The sequence below is a fragment of the Cololabis saira genome, chromosome 8, assembly GCF_033807715.1.
Source record: "Cololabis saira isolate AMF1-May2022 chromosome 8, fColSai1.1, whole genome shotgun sequence".
In the NCBI taxonomy this organism is placed as follows: domain Eukaryota; kingdom Metazoa; phylum Chordata; class Actinopteri; order Beloniformes; family Belonidae; genus Cololabis; species Cololabis saira.
In genome coordinates, this window is record NC_084594.1 from 29,157,244 (window position 1) to 29,177,588 (window position 20,345).

The window sequence follows — 20,345 nt, forward strand, 5'->3', positions numbered from 1 at the left end:
CATGTGGCTTTCTGGCATTCATGACTGATGACACAGACGCATGTTTCTGCGTCTCCAGCTTTTATATCTTTCAGAACTCGTAAATGAGCCCCATCCTGCTCCTCTTTAGGAAAGTAAATTCGTTTTCCCATTTTTCGAGATATTTACACAAAGTCTTCGCTTTTTGGGCAGAAATGTCTCCTCTCTCGTTACATCCACCCAGCTCTGATTTGTTGTTCCCGAGTTTGTTCCCGTTGTTGCATCTAACCTCGCGAGAACCAGGGTACAGCAAGCAGCAGTTCTCGCGAGGTTAGTGACAATTCAGTTCGCTGTTTGAAAATTATTATATTATAAAACGGGAAATTGTCGGGAAAACACTGATACGGGAGGACGGCGGGAAAGAGGGGTAAAATACGGTAGTTTTCCGGCCAAAACGGGAGGCTTGACAGGTATGGTCAAATGTGAGGAAACATATACCTGACAGCCAAAGTTTGGCTGATTTTGAATCATGCAACATGCTGATACCAAGCAGACGAGCAAATCAAAGGTATGGATGTAAAAGAAAAGAATAAGGTGTTGGCTGGACTTTAAAAGAGCTGTGGTTAAAATAACTCCTGCAAAACTCTAGCAATTGAACTGTTGTTTCAAAGTAAAGTAGCCCCAAACTCCTGCACAACAATGTGAGAGAAAGACAACAAAGAAAAAAACAACAGTAAAAAACCTGGTTAAGTCTATTCCTACACAGACTACTGAATCATGAGATGTACGTTGTGTCATACACTCTGCTTTCTCTGGATGTTGGCTTTGGCATTTCATTTTATTAAATAATGACAAAATGTGATATGTCATATGTTTTTCATCTGTGGGTTGGATTTATCTAGTTTTAAGATCTGGTAAGAAAAGTGTTTTTTTCCTTTTCTTTTTCTTGTTTTGACAGTAACATGATGGAAATGATGGAGGGATGTGCTTTCTTTTTCACATGATTGGACGCTCTGGTGGGGACATTTACCAAATGGGAGGACCCATTCTTCTCAAGTTTGCAAGGCAAGGCAAGGCAAGGCAATGCAAGTTTATCTGTATAGTACAATTCAACACAAGGTAATTCAAAGTTCTTTACATCAACATAAAAAGCGGCAAGATGCAATTAAACAGTAAATAACAAATTAAATAAAATGATAAGAAAATAGGTAAAATAATAATAAGCACAAGTTGTTAAAAAGTAAGGGCAGTAGAGTACAGCAGGTAAGTATTTAATTTAAGAGTACGCTTCAGTAAACTAATGTTTTTAGGCCTGATTTAAAGGAGCTGACAGTTGGAGCAGACCTCAGGTCTACAGGAAGTTTGTTCCCCCGGTGAGGAGCAGAATAACTGAACGCTGCTTCACTACTGTAAACCCTTTCAATGGGTAGTGGAGGAATAGTTTGGGTTAAAAGAAGCTCCTTTAAAACAATATCAAAAACTGAATACGGTCATCGATCCATTTAGAAGAGTCTGTAAATACGTTTTTTGGCACTGGATATGGTAGCTGTAGCCATAAATGCTGCAGGTTTTTGTGTCTGATAAAAAAAAAAAGGTTTTTATAAAAAATGAAAAATTATCATTAATCATAAAGCAAATGTGTAGGGGATTAATCTATGGAACCCAATAAATAAGGAAGTGAGGAGAATGATGATGAATCTTAATAGAAAGCGATAGAAAATATAAAAATGATTTTACTTAAAAAAATATTAAAAGAGTCAAATTAAAGAGCAGAAGGATAAATATAATCCCTGGCAAAATATATATTATTGTATTGTAATAACATGTCAGTACTAATGTTTTTATATTTTTTTATTAAAAATTAAGCAGGTAATTCAACACAAGTATACATAATTCAGTGGTTGCAGCTCGTGGACAATTAATATAGGAAAACAATTTAGCCCTGTCAGAGATTTTTATTATTTTCATCCATGTCTGATTATTCTATAGAGTGATTTGCTATCATACTCGTGAATATGTAAAGATGATGTCATTTACAGCCCTCCTCAGGCCCACACAGTGCTATTGGTCATTCACTCAGCATACCCTATGAGGAAAACTGTGGACTGAAACTTGAGAGGATATGGAGATCTATACAGGGCTAGAAATAGCTGGAGGCAGAGCAGAGGACAGAGTAAGACCGGGGCGGTATGAGAAGGGGAAAAGATAAATTCGGAAAGTGATACATGCTGGGGAGAGGGTGATGCTAATCTTAGCTCTTTCTCAGAGGTGAGAAGAGGGGTCTGTCTATATTTGCTGCCATAAATATGTATGCTGACACAGTTTTAGATGGCCCTCTGGCCAGCGGCCAGCCCTTAAGACTACTTTGACCATGCTGATTATTCTTGGATGGTGGTAAATGGACAGAGTGGGGTGACAATGCTTAAAAATGATGTGCTTCTTACATTTGCCTCTAAAAAGAACTCAAGGCGTCCGACCAAGCACCACTTCAGCTACAGCCAGTGAATTTACAGCTACAGCGAGATATGGGGCCAGGTGCAGAGCTATAGGTCCCTGCGGGGGGTTCTGGCTGTATTTGGTCTTAAACTCTGTGATAGACATTGGCACCTGAGAGTTTATTGGTCTCACACCATCTTCTGCATGCCCTCCGAACACAGGGTTCACCTTTAAACAGCTACATTAGGGAAAGCATTGTAAAACCCGAGTGTTGTTGCAAAACATAAAAACTTGAGCGTGTCAAGCATAGCAGTAAATTTAAACATGTGATCTGCATCTGAATGTGCAGTTTGGGTTGTGCATGTGCAGATGGGACTCGGAGATCAGATTATGCCACCTGCTGGTGATTTGCAAGCAGTACAAGCTGGCGTTGCGTGAGAAACACATGAGATGTGCATCTTAGGACTTCTCTCTTGTTGGGTCATATGTAAACAAGACATTTTGCACACATAAAAGACCCTCTTACTGGTGTACAACAACCTCTCCTAGGAGAATGCAAGGTTACACACACAGAATACAGGCACTAAAATCCTGTTTTTTGTGTGTGTGTGTGTGTGTGTGTGTGTGTGTGAGAAAAACAATGAAATGAGGACATTCCAATAAAGGGATTACTTTTTTATTTCATCTGAATATTCTGTACAGATCTACTCATATATTAATACACACTTCTTCAAATTAAACAAAATAAATTGCAAAAAAAGCAACAAAAAAAATCCTTTATTTAGATGGTTGTGAAACATGAAATAAATACACACACTCACTCATACACACACACGCACAGAGACTCCCACACGGGGTTCGCTGGAATCATATGAGCGTTATGAGAGGACAGAGAGAGAACCTACATGTGCGGCACCACCCAGGACACATATTTACATCCATGCAACAGCACCCATACATGTACTCAGGCACCTGTGTGTGCTGGAACACACCTCACATCGATACGCAGGGGCACGTGAAACGAAAGGCACTGCCAGTGGGAACAGCTCGGGCTTTGGGTGGCGGCGGATCAAATCACGGAGATGCATGTGCTTGTGGAACAACGGGCTTCACTTATCAGCAAGTTCATGGGTTAAATGGAGAAACATGAGTGGGGTTTTTTCCCCTTATTTTTTTTTATTCTTTCATTTCATGATGCACATGCATGCTATTTTTTTTTCTTGTCCAAAACAACTACCTAGGTTGCAGGTGAAATGTGGAAGCGCTGATGAAACACACTTAATATAAAAAAAAAACGCTAATTCTGCCCTGGATGAGGACAAACCCACACACCTACCAGTAGGAATGATGCAAAAAGAAAAAAAAGTCAAAATAAAAGTTAAATGCCATCACTCTTCCCCCCTCCCCCCCAGTGTCTGCATAATACTTATCCATTGCAAACATGTCATTGGTACATCATAGCCGTTATCATGAGTTTCATACATTTTTTTAAAGTGAGAAGGCAGGAAAAAAAAACACTAAATCCTGCCCATCCCCAGAGCTGGGAGCCACTCTTCCACCCACATCTATATGTGCAAAACAAAAGCTGGTTTGATTTTTTTCTCTTCCATGCACCCCTTTTAATGAAATATACTTGCAAATGCCTCTCATCCCTTTAACATCCTCTCAATAGATGTATCCCTCTAAGCTTTGGTGTAAAAGTCTCTTCACATTCATGTACACCTTAATTACAGTAATGGTGTCTGTGAAGTGTGTCAGTGAAGGAGCATCGGCTGCCTCTCTCAGCTTCAATTGCAAGCAAGGTTCATGCAAAGCCTGTGAGATTTAGTTTGGGAATGGCATTAAAAGTTGCCGTCCATGAACGCGTTGGTGTGCGTTGGAGGAGAGAGTAACTAGCTATGACTTAAGATCTTTGAGAGCGTCTTCTTCTTTTCAGGTACATGAGCAAATGAGAGCAGAGAAGCAAACGCTGAAGTTGAATGGTGTTCTTTTTCTTCCTTTAGGGTTTCTCTTTTTCAAAAACATGCACCCAAAAAAATAAGAAAAGAAATCAGAGAAGCGATATCTTTACCTTGAGCCTCTAACTCGTCTTCTTTGAAGAGCTGGAAGTCACGCTTCTCCAGCCTAAGCACTTCCCTTTGAAAGTCCACATCTAGCAACAATAATAAAACAGCTGATGTATTGTCTCCAAGAAAAGAAAAAAATACACACACACACACAATATGATTGTCCTTACATCCCCGTAAAATGCAGAAAAAGTAACCATGCCAATGTTTTTAACTCTATGTGCAGGGCCGATGAGTTGAGGGAGACTCATGCATAAGTAACACTTGCAGTAGCAGCAGCAGCAGAAGAGGAGGGAATCTTTAAAAACACGACCGGTTCACACCAGTACCGAGAGAGATCTCAAGTCGGAGTCAAGATCTTTCCGTCTGTGTCCTTGGCAATCTATAATGTAAGGAGGGGGCTCGTGTAAGTCCTGAGAAAGGATAGGAATCTGTTCGTGATGTGTTGGTGTCCGCACTGTCCCCTCTAGTCTCCCGCGGGAGGTCAAAGGGTGAGTCTCTCCCTGGGTCGAGGACATCGGGGGCAGCTCAGGGTTCAGAGTCATGTTGTTGCAGGGCGTGCTGTAGTTTCTGTCGGTATATGGTGTACTTTTGCTCCACTGCTCGTATACGCTCCGCCTCCTCTTTTTGAAGGATGACCAGGAAGTTTTGAAGCTCCGGGAGAGAGAATGCGTGCCACTGTGGGATTAAAAATCACAAAAAAAAAGAGGATTACTTTATTACCTCAACAGCAGAGGTGTCAAAAGTATTCACATTCATTACTCAGGTAGAAGTATAGATACTAGAGTTTAAAAATACTCCTGTAGAAGTTGAAGTATCAACTCAAGTTTTTTACTCAAGTAAAAGTATAAAAGTACTGGTTTCAAAACTACTCAAAGTATAAAAGTAAAAGTAATGTAAGGGGGAAAAAGCCATTAAGGACAAAAGCAATTGAAAATGAATGCATCTTAGTATAAGGCAAATATATTAAAGAACCATATATGTGTACTATTGAGCATTAACATGTGTTTCAGAGAGCAGGAGATATGATGACTAGTTGCCTATAAGTATTGTAATGGTGCAAAAAGTCAAACTTCAGAGGCATGTTATCATTTATCCTAATGTTTATTGGAATGTACATCCAAGTTTAGTTGCAGGAATCTGAGGGAACGGATGTAAGAACAAAACTGGACAAGAACATCTGAAACAACCACAACCAAATTCACTCTATCCGGATGGAGCAATTTAACTGGATAGTTTTTATTTAAAGGCCGAAATGAAATAGAGTAACGGGGCTGTTTTTAAAATGTAAGGAGTAAAAAGTACAGATAATTGCGTGAAAATGTAAGGAGTAAAAGTAAAAAGTCGTATGAAAAATAATTACTCCAGTGAAGTATAGATAACCAAAATTTCTACTTAACTCTAACTTAAGTACAAGTATTTGTACTTCGTTACTTGACACCTCTGCTCAACATCCATTCCAGAGCCAGCGATTTGCCAAATAATCACGCAATCTGTGCGTCTGCGCTCTCTTACCTCGACCTCCTCGGTCTCGTTTTCCTTGAGAACAAAAGTGAGCTGCTCTGTATCCGGTCCTGCGACCAGCCGCAGGACAAGAGGGCGCTCGGGCAGCGGCAGCTTCTGGAACAGATCTGTGGAAAAAAATAAATAAAAAAAAATGTTCATAATACCACAACATGTCATTATTTGAAATGCGTCCAAGAAAAGCAATGTGGCGTAGGCGTCTTTCCCTCACCCTGCCCGTCGCGGTGCGTCTGCTTGTACAATGCAAACTTGCGGGGATTGTCCAGCACCATGAACTTCTTCAGCAGCCCCTGGATGACCTCTTTGGTGGTGGTCATGGAGCCAATGTGGATCCGCTTCACGCAGTCACATGGCAAGTAGAAGGAAGTCCTCTTGTCAACGTGCCCGCAGTCCGGCTGGTCCTGCTTCTCCGACGGCGTGCGGCCGTGGCTGCTGGCCAGCTTGGACGCTCCCTCCGACCCGGCAGTCTCCAGGGCGGGGACCGTGACCGGGCGATTGAGCCGCAGGTGGACCTTAATGAAACCCGTGTAAGATCCATCTGTAGCCTGGAGGGGGGGGGGGGGGGGGGGGGGAGAAGATAAAAAGCGATATAGCAAAAGGGAGGACAGACACGTATGTATGGGTACGTGCACTGAAGCAGCAAAGAGGAACTGCACGTGGCTCTGTAATATTCAGAAACATCTGTTTCATAAGTCGCCAGGTGTTGAGACTATTATACAGTCATGTGCTAAAGTGAATCCCCCTATTGTAATCCTGTTACAACCCCCCCGATCAATCCCACTGAACTGAGACAACGCTGCAAAGAGGAACGGGCAGAAATTCCTGCACAGCGATCTGAGAAGCTGATCAAGTATACAGGAAATGAGCACTTAAAATATCTGCTGAAGGTGGACCTGCAAGCTAATGAACCACGGGGGCCACATGACTTTTTAACCCCCACCCAATTCTGGCTTCCTTTTGGTAAACACCCACTACGATCAGATGATATTTACTATGTTTTTATGAAAAGAAAAGTAACATTTAGGTGCATCGATGTCACTGACATGTTTGTGCAGATATGAAACTACAAGCAGGAGGTGGTTACTTTAGCTCAGGGAGAAACTAAATAAATCCAAATAAACAAGTTAATTTGTTTCATCTTGGTTATATAATCTGTAAAAAAAACAAAAAACACCCTCAGAACTACGTGCTGTGCTCGCTCTTATCTAGAAGCACCCATTTCCTGACAGCCGGCGGATTACATCTGGACAGTAGAGTTTGAGGTGTTTCCTCTTTTATAGGCTCCACAAAGATGATCTAAGCAGCTGCTTTCAATTAGTTTAGAGTGAGACGCCAGTCACGGGAGTGTTATTGATCGTCTCATCGAACTGCAACGGGGACGTCACAGCGCGAAAGGTGCAAAAGGTTCAGAAAATTCAACCGAAAATGTTATTTTGTTTAGAAAGCTCCCTAATAGGAAACATAGAATAAAGAAAATGTGCATGTTGTTTTAATGACCGTTTTCCAACCTGATGCATTTCTGGTTTTATTACTGTGGATGGGTTTTGTCGTAATTTTCCTAAATAATAAAAAAAAAAGAAAAAAAGCCCCACGTGACTTCAATCCTCACCAGTTTCATGCCATTTTTGGAGACTTGGGCGTTGTACTCCTCTATCCGGGTGCGCACCTCTTCTTCCGATAGTTCTTTAGTTCCTCCCTCCTCTTCCTGCTTTGTCTCACTTTGCTAAAAAGGTAAAACAAACAAAGCCAAACATCAATACTGGAGTCCTGGGATGAGTGACGTGAGCGGTTTATCTCAACCAGCAGATGGTGCCGCTTCAACCTGTCCTGCAAGAACCAAATCATCAGTTTTCTGCTCTAGCTGATCCACCCTGTACCCCTTTGAGACAAAATGATACACAGCAAAACACTGAATGAGTTTCCTGAGAGCGACACAGGATCTGCAGGGGAGTCCTCCACATTCACAGCCCCCAGACAGCAAGACTGATTCTCCGGATGTGGCTAATGAGGCGTCTCGTATACAGACGCATTTCCTCCTCGCCGTGCTTACACAACGCTACATATCTACACGGACACAACAAATGTTGTCAATGGAGGAAATCGCACATTCATCTTTACAGAAACTGAATATTGACAGTTTTGAATTCCTCTCTCACTGAGATGAAAGGAGGAGGTGTGGGGGGGGGGGTCAGAGGAGTGGGAGGCAGAGAAAGTAGTGAGTAAGGGGTGAGGAATGATGAAAGAGCGGCTGCTGAGCAAGCCTTAGCAACACAGAGTTAGACTCGGGTTATTTATAGTACAGTGGGATGCATCCTCTATCTCACAATTGCTTTTTTCCCCCCCTACTTCTGTGATTCGTTTGCATTTTCTTGAGTGGAGGGGGGGGGGTATGTGGGAGGAAGAGCCGGCGTGGGGCAGGGCTCCTCTCCCGGAGGGGAGTCCTCAACTTCTGTGATGAGGTCACTACTTTTCTTCCTGTGGAGATGCAGGTGGAGATGCAGAAACAGAAGCATGCTTACGGCGGCGAATAACAAGTGAAATGTTGCCGCTTTTCCTGGCTGATAAAAGACGCAACAAAATTCAAGGCCGATTATTAACTGTTGCTTGGAAATAAACGCCTTAGAGGAGGCAGAAACTGCCAGAGAAAGTGTGCGTATGGGGGCGGTGTTTTCCTTCTGGCCACTGTTTCTTTTCATCTCCACTCCTGCAGTGATGGGCAGCATGTCATCATACATGCACGAGAAGAAGGTGATGGGATTGAACGTTCCCGTGTCACGTCAGAAACCACAGCCTTCTCTTCGGCATCCTCCATGACCCAGAAACAGCTACTGAGCAAAGGGAGAGATTCTCATAAATAAACAAGCGGCCGCTACTTTATAACGAAGCTCATCTGGATACATGTGAGGCGAACGTTGCGCAACCCAAGGTTAGGCAAAGAATCTGAGGGGCACGTAGGAGTCGCCTCGTTGCTAGAATTCCTCCCGGTCGGGAGCGACAAAAGCGAGTGGAACCTCGCAGGAATTCCTGCGTTTGTGAGCGCGTTTCTAAATGTATCAGGGCCAGTGCCCTGCCCTCCCTTTTTGCATACCAGTGAGAGTGATCGCCGGACAATAGAGCGGGACAATGGGGCGCTTTTTGGCCCCGGGAGTCCCAGCGAGCGCGGGCCGGGCCGGGTCACGGTGGAGCCAATGACCAGGAAGACGCAGAAGCAGCGAGATGGGACACTAAATGTAACACAGTTACAGGAAAAAACACTTGTTTTTTTAAAAATGTTGTGAGCAACTTATGTAACTGCTCCTGAAACCATGAAAACAGACTATGTCATGTGTATTTTAAGCGGCTCCGGGTACTCTGACGTCTTCCACTCACGTTATCTGATCAAACTGGCAGTTCAAGCATTTTCTTCCCCCTTCCCATCATGTTTTGAGTCATTTTTACTTAACGTTTGACTTTTGACAGATTTAGATTCTTATTGCAGATCACTAGTCCCTACTTTTATGTAGGTTAAGTCAATTTAAGCCAGTGGATTAAACTCCGGCTTTCAGAGGTCCATTGAGTCATGGAGACTGAAGCTTCTGGCTACAAATGTACCTGTGAATGTTTGATCGCTGCAGGTGATGGAAACAGGCACAGGCTGTTTCATCCAGATTAATCAGTGTTTTTTCTGATTGGTATGGATCATCCATCCATCATCTGTGCCCTCTGCTGGAGCCTGTCCCAGCCGTCTGTAGCTTCCTGTACCTGCCAACAGCAGATGTGCCATGGACGGGTCGCAGGCTGACAGTTGTCAGATAGCCTATATGTTGTCTTTGACTGTTATTGAAGCATCGCACACGCAGGTAAACACGCAAACCGATGCACGCACGATCTCCAGGGTGACAGGAGGAAGTGATGACCATCACTGTGACCAGATCAGAAAACAGAGGTCACATGACCGCTTGAAATGTCACTGGAGAGCTCTAAGTACTGAACTGTTTTCCAAAGCTTTCTGTTTCTTGAACCTTTTATGTTTGTCAACCCTTGATTTATTCTGTCAACTCACAGCATGTGTGTGTGTGTGTGTGTGTGTGTGTGTGTGTGTGTGTGTGTGTGTGTGTGTGTGTGTGTTTACATAAGACTATGAGGATGATAAGGTTTAGGAAGAAAGAAAGTGGTTAGAATTAAATGACAAATAATAATGAGACATCACATTATTTGGCATCTAACCTCTTTCTAAAAACCAAAACACTTCCCCTCGTGTAGATCATCAGCCATGCTCATCCGAAGAAGCTTGAATAAAGAAGGCAACTGGACTTGTTTCCTCGGTACCTGAAGATATTAGATATTGGGTATTTCATTATCCAACAAGAGCAGGGCTGTACGCTTACTTTTTTTGAATGGTAGCACTGGTGCTAGCAAGTTAAAAATTTTAGTAGCACAAATAAAAATTTACTAGCACACCCGGGTGGACAGTTAGTAGGGGTGTAACGATACACTAATCTCACGATACGGTACACGATACTGAGGTCACGATAACGATACGATATTATAGCAGTATTTTTTTAACAACCTTGAATGAGGAACATATGACTGGAAAAATGGTCTTTTATTTGAAAGACACAAAATACAAAACAATACTGTGCATTAGCCCTATTGTTACAGTTTGTAATGCTTTATAACTGTTTAAGTTTTAAAGAAAAAGCCAGGACAACCATTTTCCACAAAATGAACTAAAAGTAAATGTCAGGTTTGCATTATGCATCTTCAGTTTCATACAATAAAAATATTTTGCCACAAACTGAATAGTTTCTCTCATGTATGATTTGACTTTTTTATTTTCCAGAAATTTAACAACTAAAATTAAATAAATAAATACAAGTAAATGAATACATACAATTTTACATCATAAAAAAGATTGATTCATGCTCACCTTATAAGTGTAAGAGGACATTTATTTTTGTTAAGAAGGTTATTTTGGTAATTCAGGGTTCATTATTTTATAAATATATTCTTTATATTCTGATGTAAATCAGGGACTATAATTACACTAGTCAGTTTATCTGTAGTATGTTTTAGATTGGGCGGAGTGATACAGCACTAGCTGCTGTGTTGATGTTCTAAAATCCTACGCTATTGAGCGGACAGTAAAGTACTCAAACTCAGCAGAAGTTGTCCTCTGTTTATCCTACTCACGACCCGAAAAAGGTTTAATTCAATAAGGTAAGGCTTAACTCTACACCAGACTTAAAAGTTCAGAGCTCAAAACCCCGCTAGAGTCCCCTGATCGGGACCGCAAAAAGGTACTACTTTCTTCTGAGCGGAGGAAGATTTTGGTCCGCGTGTCGAGGCGCAGTCGCCACGCGCGGTCGGATCATGGATGTATTAATAGCCTTTCCACACGGCGCCCCGGCCGTATGGTCGCGAAAATACGGCATTTATATATGAAAAAGAGACATTCATATTGATTTTCACACTTTTTTTTAACATGACCCCAGCGCAACTCACTCGCACAAATGCTAGTGGATACATATTTCTCTTCGCACCGGATGATTTTTATTCGCAAATGCGATGAAAACTGTCGCACTGTACAGCCCTGAAGAGTCTTCAGATCTGAAGAAACTGAAGAAGCGAATTAACTTTTATTCTTACGAGAATCGATCCCCTCTTTTGGGATCAAAGCATGGATTAACCTAACACTTGATGAGTGATCTAATGAAGACTTGCCGTTTGCCCACATGAGTATAAGAAACAGCGCTGATGTAAGTGAGCGAGCAGCTCTGGGTCCCTGCAACACAAGTACCCACCCACACACTTCACATAATGGTGAATAAAACAAGGGTTTTCATGTCGTTGGTGGCGCCGTACTAGTACACACCAACATGTAATGCCTGTGTAGTATAGGTAGTTTGACTCTGTGACATAATAAACTCCTCCCTTAACGAGTCCAATGGCGTGAACATATCAAATAGCAGTATCACATGAGGCGTGTGTGTACGTTAAACTGCACAGCACATGAATATTACAGTAAGCTCACTGTTGGGAGTCCTCAGTGAAAAACACCTGCACGCTAAGATGCTCCTCATAGTTCACGCAGATGGAACTGGCTCATTAGACCAGAGAAAAGTGCAGATGGCCCCCGTCTCTCTCTTAACCGCCCACTGGCTTATATCTAGTGCCTCGCTTTCAAAGGACACCTCGCAGATCTTTGCATAGCTCCTTTCCATATTCAAACGCGAGGGCGAACAGAAGACGTTGCTCCGTGGATGTATGGTGCCCTGCAGGGCCACTTTCAGCGCCAGAGAACAACAATTCATTTCCTGCTGAAGATGTCGAGCCATTTCCTCCCATGCGATGCTTCTATTGTATTTCTCACAATCTGTCTCTGGCTGCACGGTGCCAGCCTAACAAACCTCCATGCCAGACAGGCTAACCTAAATACTCGTCTGTGTCAGCATGGCAGCAACCCCGACTCCGCATGCTGACAACACAGCTGGTCAATTATTCAGAGATTATACCTTCTCCAAGTCAGACACCAAAGGAAGGGCAGGACGAGGACAGCGGGAAGGGTTTGCATTAATGCAGCCGTCTGTGAGGTCCTCTTACTGATTGCATTATTCTTTTCCACGTCTTCCTGCTGAGAATTTGCATGAGTGTTTTCCGCCAGCGAGCAGTAAACCCATACGAAGCGTAAACAGCTCCCTGGAGGACCAGCAGCGCCATACTGTACACGCGGTGTCGATGCTTTATTGCTCAATTGTTTGCGAGGTGACTGAATGCAAAGTAGTGCAAAGTAAAATGTCAGGAAGTCTGCCTGAGAGCCGACAAAAGCATGAGTTGCTATGGTAACTACAAAGTACCAGTAAGTAGTCGCCATCTCGCACAGGCACACACACTTGCTTGGATGCAAAAATATCAGCTTTGTTTCTACAGAAACGTCTCCTGCTGGCTGCAGAGAGGAAGCCATTACCCAGGCTGCCGGTGGAGATCATTAACATATCTGCTTCAGTGCAGGAAACAAAAAAAACGCATCATCGCGACAAGCTGCGTTCAAGGGTTGGAGATGAGTCCGTAGAGCAGTAGGCCTTCACCGTCAACGCAGATGTGTGAGAGCAACCCCCACCACGCTCTCACGTACGGCCGCACGCATACCTAGAGGCCTGTTTGAACAACAGCGCCACTTCCTCTCCACACTTCTGCTTTCAAGCATCATGTTTTCTCACACAAGTGGCCGTTTGTTTCCCATCTCCCCACCCCCCACCAAAAGCACTAACCATCTCATCAACTTAAGCATTTCCTGACATTACATGGGGATCCATCAGCGTTTTTTCGATTGCTATCCAGATTCCGTACCTTTGCTGCTTGCTTGGGCTTGGGCTGGCGGAAGAACGAGGTCTTGGCGGTGAAGAAGGTGAAGTCCTCGCTCTCATCATCCAGGCTGCAGTACCCGCTGCTCATGCTGTTGCTGCTGGTCATGGAGGGGGTCAGCACCGTGTTGACGGTCATGGAGAGGTCTGCAGGGGGGGGGGGGCGGCGTCCGACTCCGGAGCGCCGCGTTGAGCGCTTGAGAGCGGGTGGGATTGTCTGAAAGCTGCCCGGCTGGAGTGACACTCAGCCGCAGTCAGAGCACGCTCGCATCGGACCGTCCGTTGCTCGTCCAGAAGAAGTCGCTGCTCTTCCGCTGTCGCATCCAGAGAGGGTTGGAGTCTCACCTGAGGAGGTGAAACAGGTGAACTCGGCTCAGATTCGGCACTTTGGGTGCCACCGGAGACGGGACCAGGAAATACGAGAGCGAGCACAGACGTGTCACTTCCTCCTGGCGGTTTCGTGTGTATTAGCGCGTGAGTGCGAGAGAGTGCGCTGATGCTCCTCTCAAAAAGCGAGCCGTATAATATCTGATCAGCTCAGCAGTCAGGCTTCATCTCCTCCACGTGCACACATGTGGGTGCACGCCGGTGTGATGGAGTCAGTTTACAGGACAGTCTCAAGTGAACCCTGCTCACCTCAAAGCACCTGTTATACCTGCAAACTAAGAAAGTCCTGCATGCGATGTCACATCCTGCTTCGGTCCGTCTTTGCGATTCAAGTCCGGCTTTCAGCTGCAGCTCAGCATTTATTTGTTCAAGAATCCATCCTTGCCTGGAGTGACGAGCAAGCGGCAGCAGGATTTATCTCTGCGGGAGCAATAGCAAGTTCTCCTCTTCTGTCTGCTGCTTTGGCAGCTCTTCCAGAGGCTGCTTTTCTCCCACTCCAGCTCCTCTCCATCTGAGTGCCCTCGCTCTCTGCTCCCTGCCCGTCTTCGCACTGGCTTTCCTCCCTCGGTCTCTTGCAGCCTCTCTCAACCATCTGTGGTTGTGTTATCAGCCTGAGAGAACCCTCCCCTTTCGCCCTCCCTCCCCCTCTCTCTCTCTCCCTCTCTCTCTGTTTCTGCAAGCAAGTGCACCCTGCAGAGCATGGCCACTTCCTCTTGCAGAAGACAAGAGAAAGAGAGGGGCTTTTGTAAACAGAGAGAGAAATGCTGATGATTGAGAGATAGGAAGCCTCACAGCTCCCGTTCTACCCATGAAAAAGGCAGGAAGCAGCGGTGAGGCTTGGAAAGATGGCTGCTCTGCTGCTTACATTCTGGTGCAACGGTTGACTTGAACACTGCAGCCATGTAGCAAGTTGCTCCATAACCAGGAGTTGAACTATTGGCACCAAGACCAGTAAAGGTCAGATACAATAATACGAACCCCATCTGCCAATCTACTGGTGAAGGCGTGGCCTTTTGGTGCTTAAAATGAGATTGAAAAAGAGGGGGGAAAAAAAGAGACTGACCCCAAAATGGAGATTCAATGACCTTTAACCTTATATACTGACTAAATAAATTGCCCTCCCACTCAAGCCTTCCTTGTCGAAAATGCTCTCATCAACCCTGACATTGATTGCACCCCATCTGTCTACACATGCAATTTCTGTGATATGATTTTAAAAGCTGCTTTGACACAGTATCGGCAGGCTTACGTGTGACGGGGGAGCGGTGGCATGCAGGGAGAGTGCATCACCCTTTTACTGGATGTCTCTGCCCGTCAGGTTTGACTCAGCTCAAGGGTGATTACGTGCATCTCCCCTCCTCACCTCCATCTATGTAATCACTGCAGGGGGGGAGGTGGGAAGCGAGGAGCGGGTTGTTAAACACACACACGTACACACACACATTTAATGAACAGTCCTGCCGGCTTCAAGTCAATAAGAGTGTTGAGGCTGAGTGTGCCTGCAGCAATGTCTGCACATGTTGGGGGGGGAAAGGGGGATCAATTTTTGCTGAGGCCCACACAAAGTAACAATGGAGGGAGGAAAAAGCACCTACACGCAGATGCACGGCGATAAAACCAAGCGAAGGGAGAGGGGGGACTGCAGGAAACAAACTGTCTTCTTCAGTGACTTCCGTGAGCCAGAGAGTGCAGCGTGCAGAGCCCCCCCTTAGTCCCCGACTGCTATGTCTGCAGGACAGACGTCATCACAACATGTTCCTACTTCACAGTGTAAAAAATCTCCAGATATTTTTTTCAGACTATTACATCATTGCCTAAATGCAGTTCTATTAGTCATCCATCAGTTTGCGTAACCTTTACAGTCGCTCAGATTTATTTAAAACTCAAAACCAACAAAACAAAAAGTCAAAAACATCTGGATGGAGCTCACAGGCATTTGTGGTTACATCACTGTTACGTCACTGTTGTTTTCTCTATTTGAGCTTTAAATAGTGTTTCCTTTTCTTATTCTGACAGCAGATCAGCCCACCAACAGTTTTATAACCTGCAATGGCCAAAGTACCGAGTTTATTTTGATCATTGCTGGCCGTCACGTTTATACAACCTTAATAGAAGTCAACTAGGGCTTCAGCTATTATTTGTGCAATATTCTTACATTTTCATTTACAATGCATTAAACTGGTATGTATAATATACTTCAGCTCATAATTACGTGACGGTTAACAGAGTTCTCGATCACGACAACACATATGTTTACTCAAACAGCCGGAGCTGGGGTTTAGACCTTTGCTAGCATGTACTGTACTCCATTCACCTCCCTCCGGATTTGCTCCAATTCCCACCATCAGCATGACGCAGATTGTTACTGCATTTGCTTGTGATATCTACAGTCGTAGTACTACTACTCGTGGCACACTACCAGGGCTCTAATTTTGTCTAATCTGGCCCCGGGTATAGAGTAGCTGCCAACATTTAGCTGCAGTCTCGTGTGGTTATTGAGCAGCACATTGTGTGGGTGAAATGCAGCTGGGGAGCCAAGAGCTGAAAGCAGACTCCCAGCTTTTTGGCCTCGGAGGTACTCATTTGAGGATGAATGTTCCTCAGCTACTGTATCTTTACTGTACTATCATGGTGCTTGTACAGCGAGAGAACATAGAAGAACGATGACAAGCCCAAGCTTTAAATTTCATGTTGAATCGCTCTGTTTTTATTTTTAGTTTGTGTTCAAACATTAGAAATCAGTCTTAACCTTGCTGCCAGGCAACGGAAAAGGAGAGCTGGTCCAGCTAAAGAAAGACGTGGTATTTCTAGAGGCTCCTACAGAAAAGAAAAATGAACTTTATTCCCCCTCATATTTGACAACAAGAAAGACAGTGAGGGTATTTTTGATCCAGCAGTGAGGGAATAAACGGTGAAGGAGAAACAAAAGAGGAAATGTAATCAAGGCAAGAGAGTAGTTGAGAAAAGAGGAGAGAGGGACACACAGTGACCGAAATAAGGCAAACAAGGGTATAAAAAAGTCAAAGGTAAACATCCAAAAACAAGGAACATCATGCTGTGAGAGTTGAGGATGGTTATGTGAACGTGGAAGCTTGGAGAAATGATGCAGATGAAACCCAATCATTACCTAACCCTCAGTCACGCACACCACTGGAAACATAGTCCACACTTTGCTACACGAGGAAAGTTTTTTTTTTCCTCCTGCTTCCTTAAAAACAACTCATACACTTCACCCTAATGCAGTTTCCCTGTGAGGTGTTCACCTTGTGCAGAGGAGCTGCTGGGGAGGAGACGCTTCTAGCAGATGGAGTTTCCTCTGGCTCTTTGTCCCTCTGGTTGCAATCAAGCTGGACCCGGCTCTCGCACGCCAGGTGACAGGTGTAGCTGCAGTCTGATGAACACAAAAACATAGCAGTCGGCGGTGAGAATAAACAGGAGGATGGAAGAAATCAGCAAGCAGCAGCGAGTGAAACAAGGCAGTGATATAATAATGTGGTTAATACTTTACTGTTATGTTTCCTGCAACAATGTAAGAAAGACATTTTAAAAAGGCTGTAGATGAGTTGTAAGCCGCTCCGCTGGGAAGTGGCTCCATCTAGTGGTTAAAGTCAGACTCACACGTGCAACCCATTTGAATACATGGAGAATGTCAGCGAAACAACACACTATAAGGATTAGCACTAAGTTCATTATTTAAAAAAAAAAAAAAAAAAATACACAAAGCCTCATAGTGTGATAGCACAGAAAAATATTAAATAAAGCTTCCTCTGGAGTCGACAGTTCAAAAAAGGATCAACTCACTCTATTTAACATTCAAAAGCAGCACGACGTTCCAGCACAGCTGCCCTGAGATCATCTGCTTCTGAGCTACAGCCAAAACCGTCCTCTGTTGTTCTTTACTTTCCAGCCAGAGCCACATATGTGAGCCTCTGCCCGCTCACGTCTCAGGGACTTTGTTGTGGTCGAGGCTTCGCCCACTGACACGCACAGCCTCAGATCTCACATCTCGTGAGTCAGCGTGTCCTTTGGCAGGACATTTTTGGCTCGGTACACAAACTCGTCTGGGCTTGCCATTTAGAAAAAATATAATGCTCTGAGATGTTGGTCAGCTGATGTTCGTGGCTCTGTTGGCTAGGAGAGGGACAATACTGTTGCTCTTCCACTCAGCATCAGCCCTGTTGCCATGGTAACAGCGGCTTGACGACAACTGTCGGCCTGGAGGAGCTCTGCTAGTGGAATGCAACGGACAGAGGTTCATCTAATAGGTAAACTTGACACGAACCGAGTTGCAGAGAATAAAGAGACATGGCAGGGCGGCCAGGGCCGTCTGAAAGAAGGCACGTCGAGGGAAAAAAAGAGGAAAAGAGAATCCTTTACTCTCCAGTAGGGCTGGGCGATTTTGGACAAAAATAAAATCACGATTTTTCTCTCTGAAAACCCGATTTTCGATTTCGATTTTTTTGGTAAAACTAAGAAAAGACTATGGAATAAATTGTTTAAAATATTTTATCTTTATTTTTAAAGAAAAATAGCAAACAAATTTCCCTATTGGGAATGAAGTGCAATTGAAAGATACTGTAAATCCTCCTTGAGTTTAGTAAAGTTTACATTTACAATTTTCTTGACCAAAGATGACTAGACGAGCTCTGTCTGTAATGCAGCCAGCTGCAAAAAAGGAAAATCGATTTTCCGATTTTCCTTTTTTAACATCGATTTTGATTAATAAATCCGATTTAGATTTAAAATCGATTAATCGCACAGCCCTACTCTCCAGAGTACCCTACACTGGACGAGAAAGACTGGCACAAGAACATGTGTGTGAGAGAGATTGGTTGGCAGGGATGGAGGGAGAAGGATGAGCTGCAGTGCCTCGCTGACAGGAGGGATGTGTCGAGGAAAGGGGAGAGTGCAGATAAGGGACGCTCTGCTCGCGATAGTTTAGAGGTCACAGCAGGGAGACAGAAAGAAAGGAAGCACACAGGAGAAAGGAAAACAGAACCTCCTTTCCTGTTCAATGCTTTTTTTTTTTCTGTAATTTACTGAACGTGGACCATCTTTGCCTCTACACATATGTTGGGCCACTTCACACTTATGATGGGGTTCTTAAGAAAAAAAAAAAAAAAAAATCAGCTTTGGAAATGGAGTCCATGAAGAGGGTTGTAGTTATTCTGATCATTGCAACACATGTAAGCACTCTGGACCGCTCTCAAGAGCGTCTTCATTAAGAGACGCACCTGCGTGAGAAAGCCCTGTCAGCAGGTCGGGCTTCACCCGGATTGTTCCCACACTGATAAGATATGGCTTTCACTTTTAGCGTTTTGGACAAAATATTCACACAGATTCTTTTTTTCAGTAGTTTCAGCTCAGATTTGAAACTCATATGATTCAGTTTTTTTAATGTTTGTATGGGAGTGTGTGGGGGATACGTGCGTCTGAGAGCAGACATGCAGATGTGTTGATTGGGAGCCTCCCTCGACATGTTGTGCCATGCCTGTGAATGCTGGTGAGTAGAAGAAGCAGATGTGGCATTCGTGTTTCCAGTCAGTGTAAAGAGAAAGACAGATAATAAAAGAGAAAGTATGGTAGGATGGAGTCGGCGATAAGGACAGTTTTTGTCTGCATTTGCCTTAAGAGGTTGTTGGGACTTGTTGGGGGTTCCCCTTTCCTTTCTCTGGAAAGTACATATTTATACAATCTGCCAAAAGAAGAAGTTCCTTGAATGAAAAGAAAGTGAGGCAGCGTCCTCACGGCAGCTTTGTTTTCAGGCTCACTTACAGGAATGACCACCATAGTTTTGTATCTTCACTGGAAATGAGACCAGGAACCTGATTATCCACATCCTTCTGTACTATTTCTTTCTCCCTTCAGTGGAACGGGCGTCAGCTACACAAAAAAAGATCCAGGAAACTCCCCATCATATGAAACTTTATGTTTAAGCATTCCTACCCCACATTTATGCCAGTACTACGTCCAACAATGACAAAAAAGTATTTTGGAAAGACATTTCACTGCTTGTAATTTCTTCAGTACATCCCTAAGAGTGAGTGTATGTCATCATACGTCATCATACGTATGTCATCATAAGTTGTTCATATGAGGTTGTACTTATCTACTAATTATTTTCAGTATTTTGAGCTATAGAACGCTAGAATTGAAAGAGGTCAAGCTCTGCTGTTTGAGTTGACTGTGTAAATCTAAACTAACCTACAGACTCCTGATGTGAACTGGATGCCGGTCATTGGAGATGACCGATCAGAGCACATGGAGCTGGATGAGGGCAGCCTCCATGTTTTCTGTTGTTACATGAAACATGTAAACATGCAGAAGTAAATAGTACCTCACCAGGTTTGATAAAACAGCATCATCTGGTCTTATTATTAATTATTATTATTGATACAGGGACACATACAGTGGGTATGGAAAGTATTCAGACCCCTTTAAATGTTTCCCTATTTGTTTCATTGCAGCCATTTGCTAAAATCGAAAAAAAAAGGTTAATTTTATTCCTCATTAATGTACACTCAGCACCCCACCTTGACATAAAAAACAGACATGTAGAATTTTTAGCAAATTTAGAAAAAAAAAGAAAAACTGTTTCTCACATGGTCAGAAGTATTCAGACCCTTTGCTG

General features: G+C 43.7%; 1 protein-coding gene across 1 annotated transcript in view; it reads right to left on the bottom strand.

The window, feature by feature from the left end:
- Window positions 1-4,341: 4,341 nt before the first annotated feature.
- rassf5 (Ras association domain family member 5) overlaps window positions 4,342-20,345 on the bottom strand; it is a 29,889-nt gene continuing 13,885 nt past the window's right edge. The window contains exons 2-6 of the mRNA XM_061727637.1: window positions 16,978-17,105; window positions 7,594-7,707; window positions 6,196-6,529; window positions 5,976-6,091; window positions 4,342-5,138 (exon numbers count right to left, since the gene is read on the bottom strand). Coding sequence (XP_061583621.1) covers window positions 4,989-5,138; window positions 5,976-6,091; window positions 6,196-6,529; window positions 7,594-7,707; window positions 16,978-17,105 — 842 coding nt within the window. The 3' untranslated portion in view covers window positions 4,342-4,988. The remainder of the gene's footprint in view (window positions 5,139-5,975; window positions 6,092-6,195; window positions 6,530-7,593; window positions 7,708-16,977; window positions 17,106-20,345) is intronic.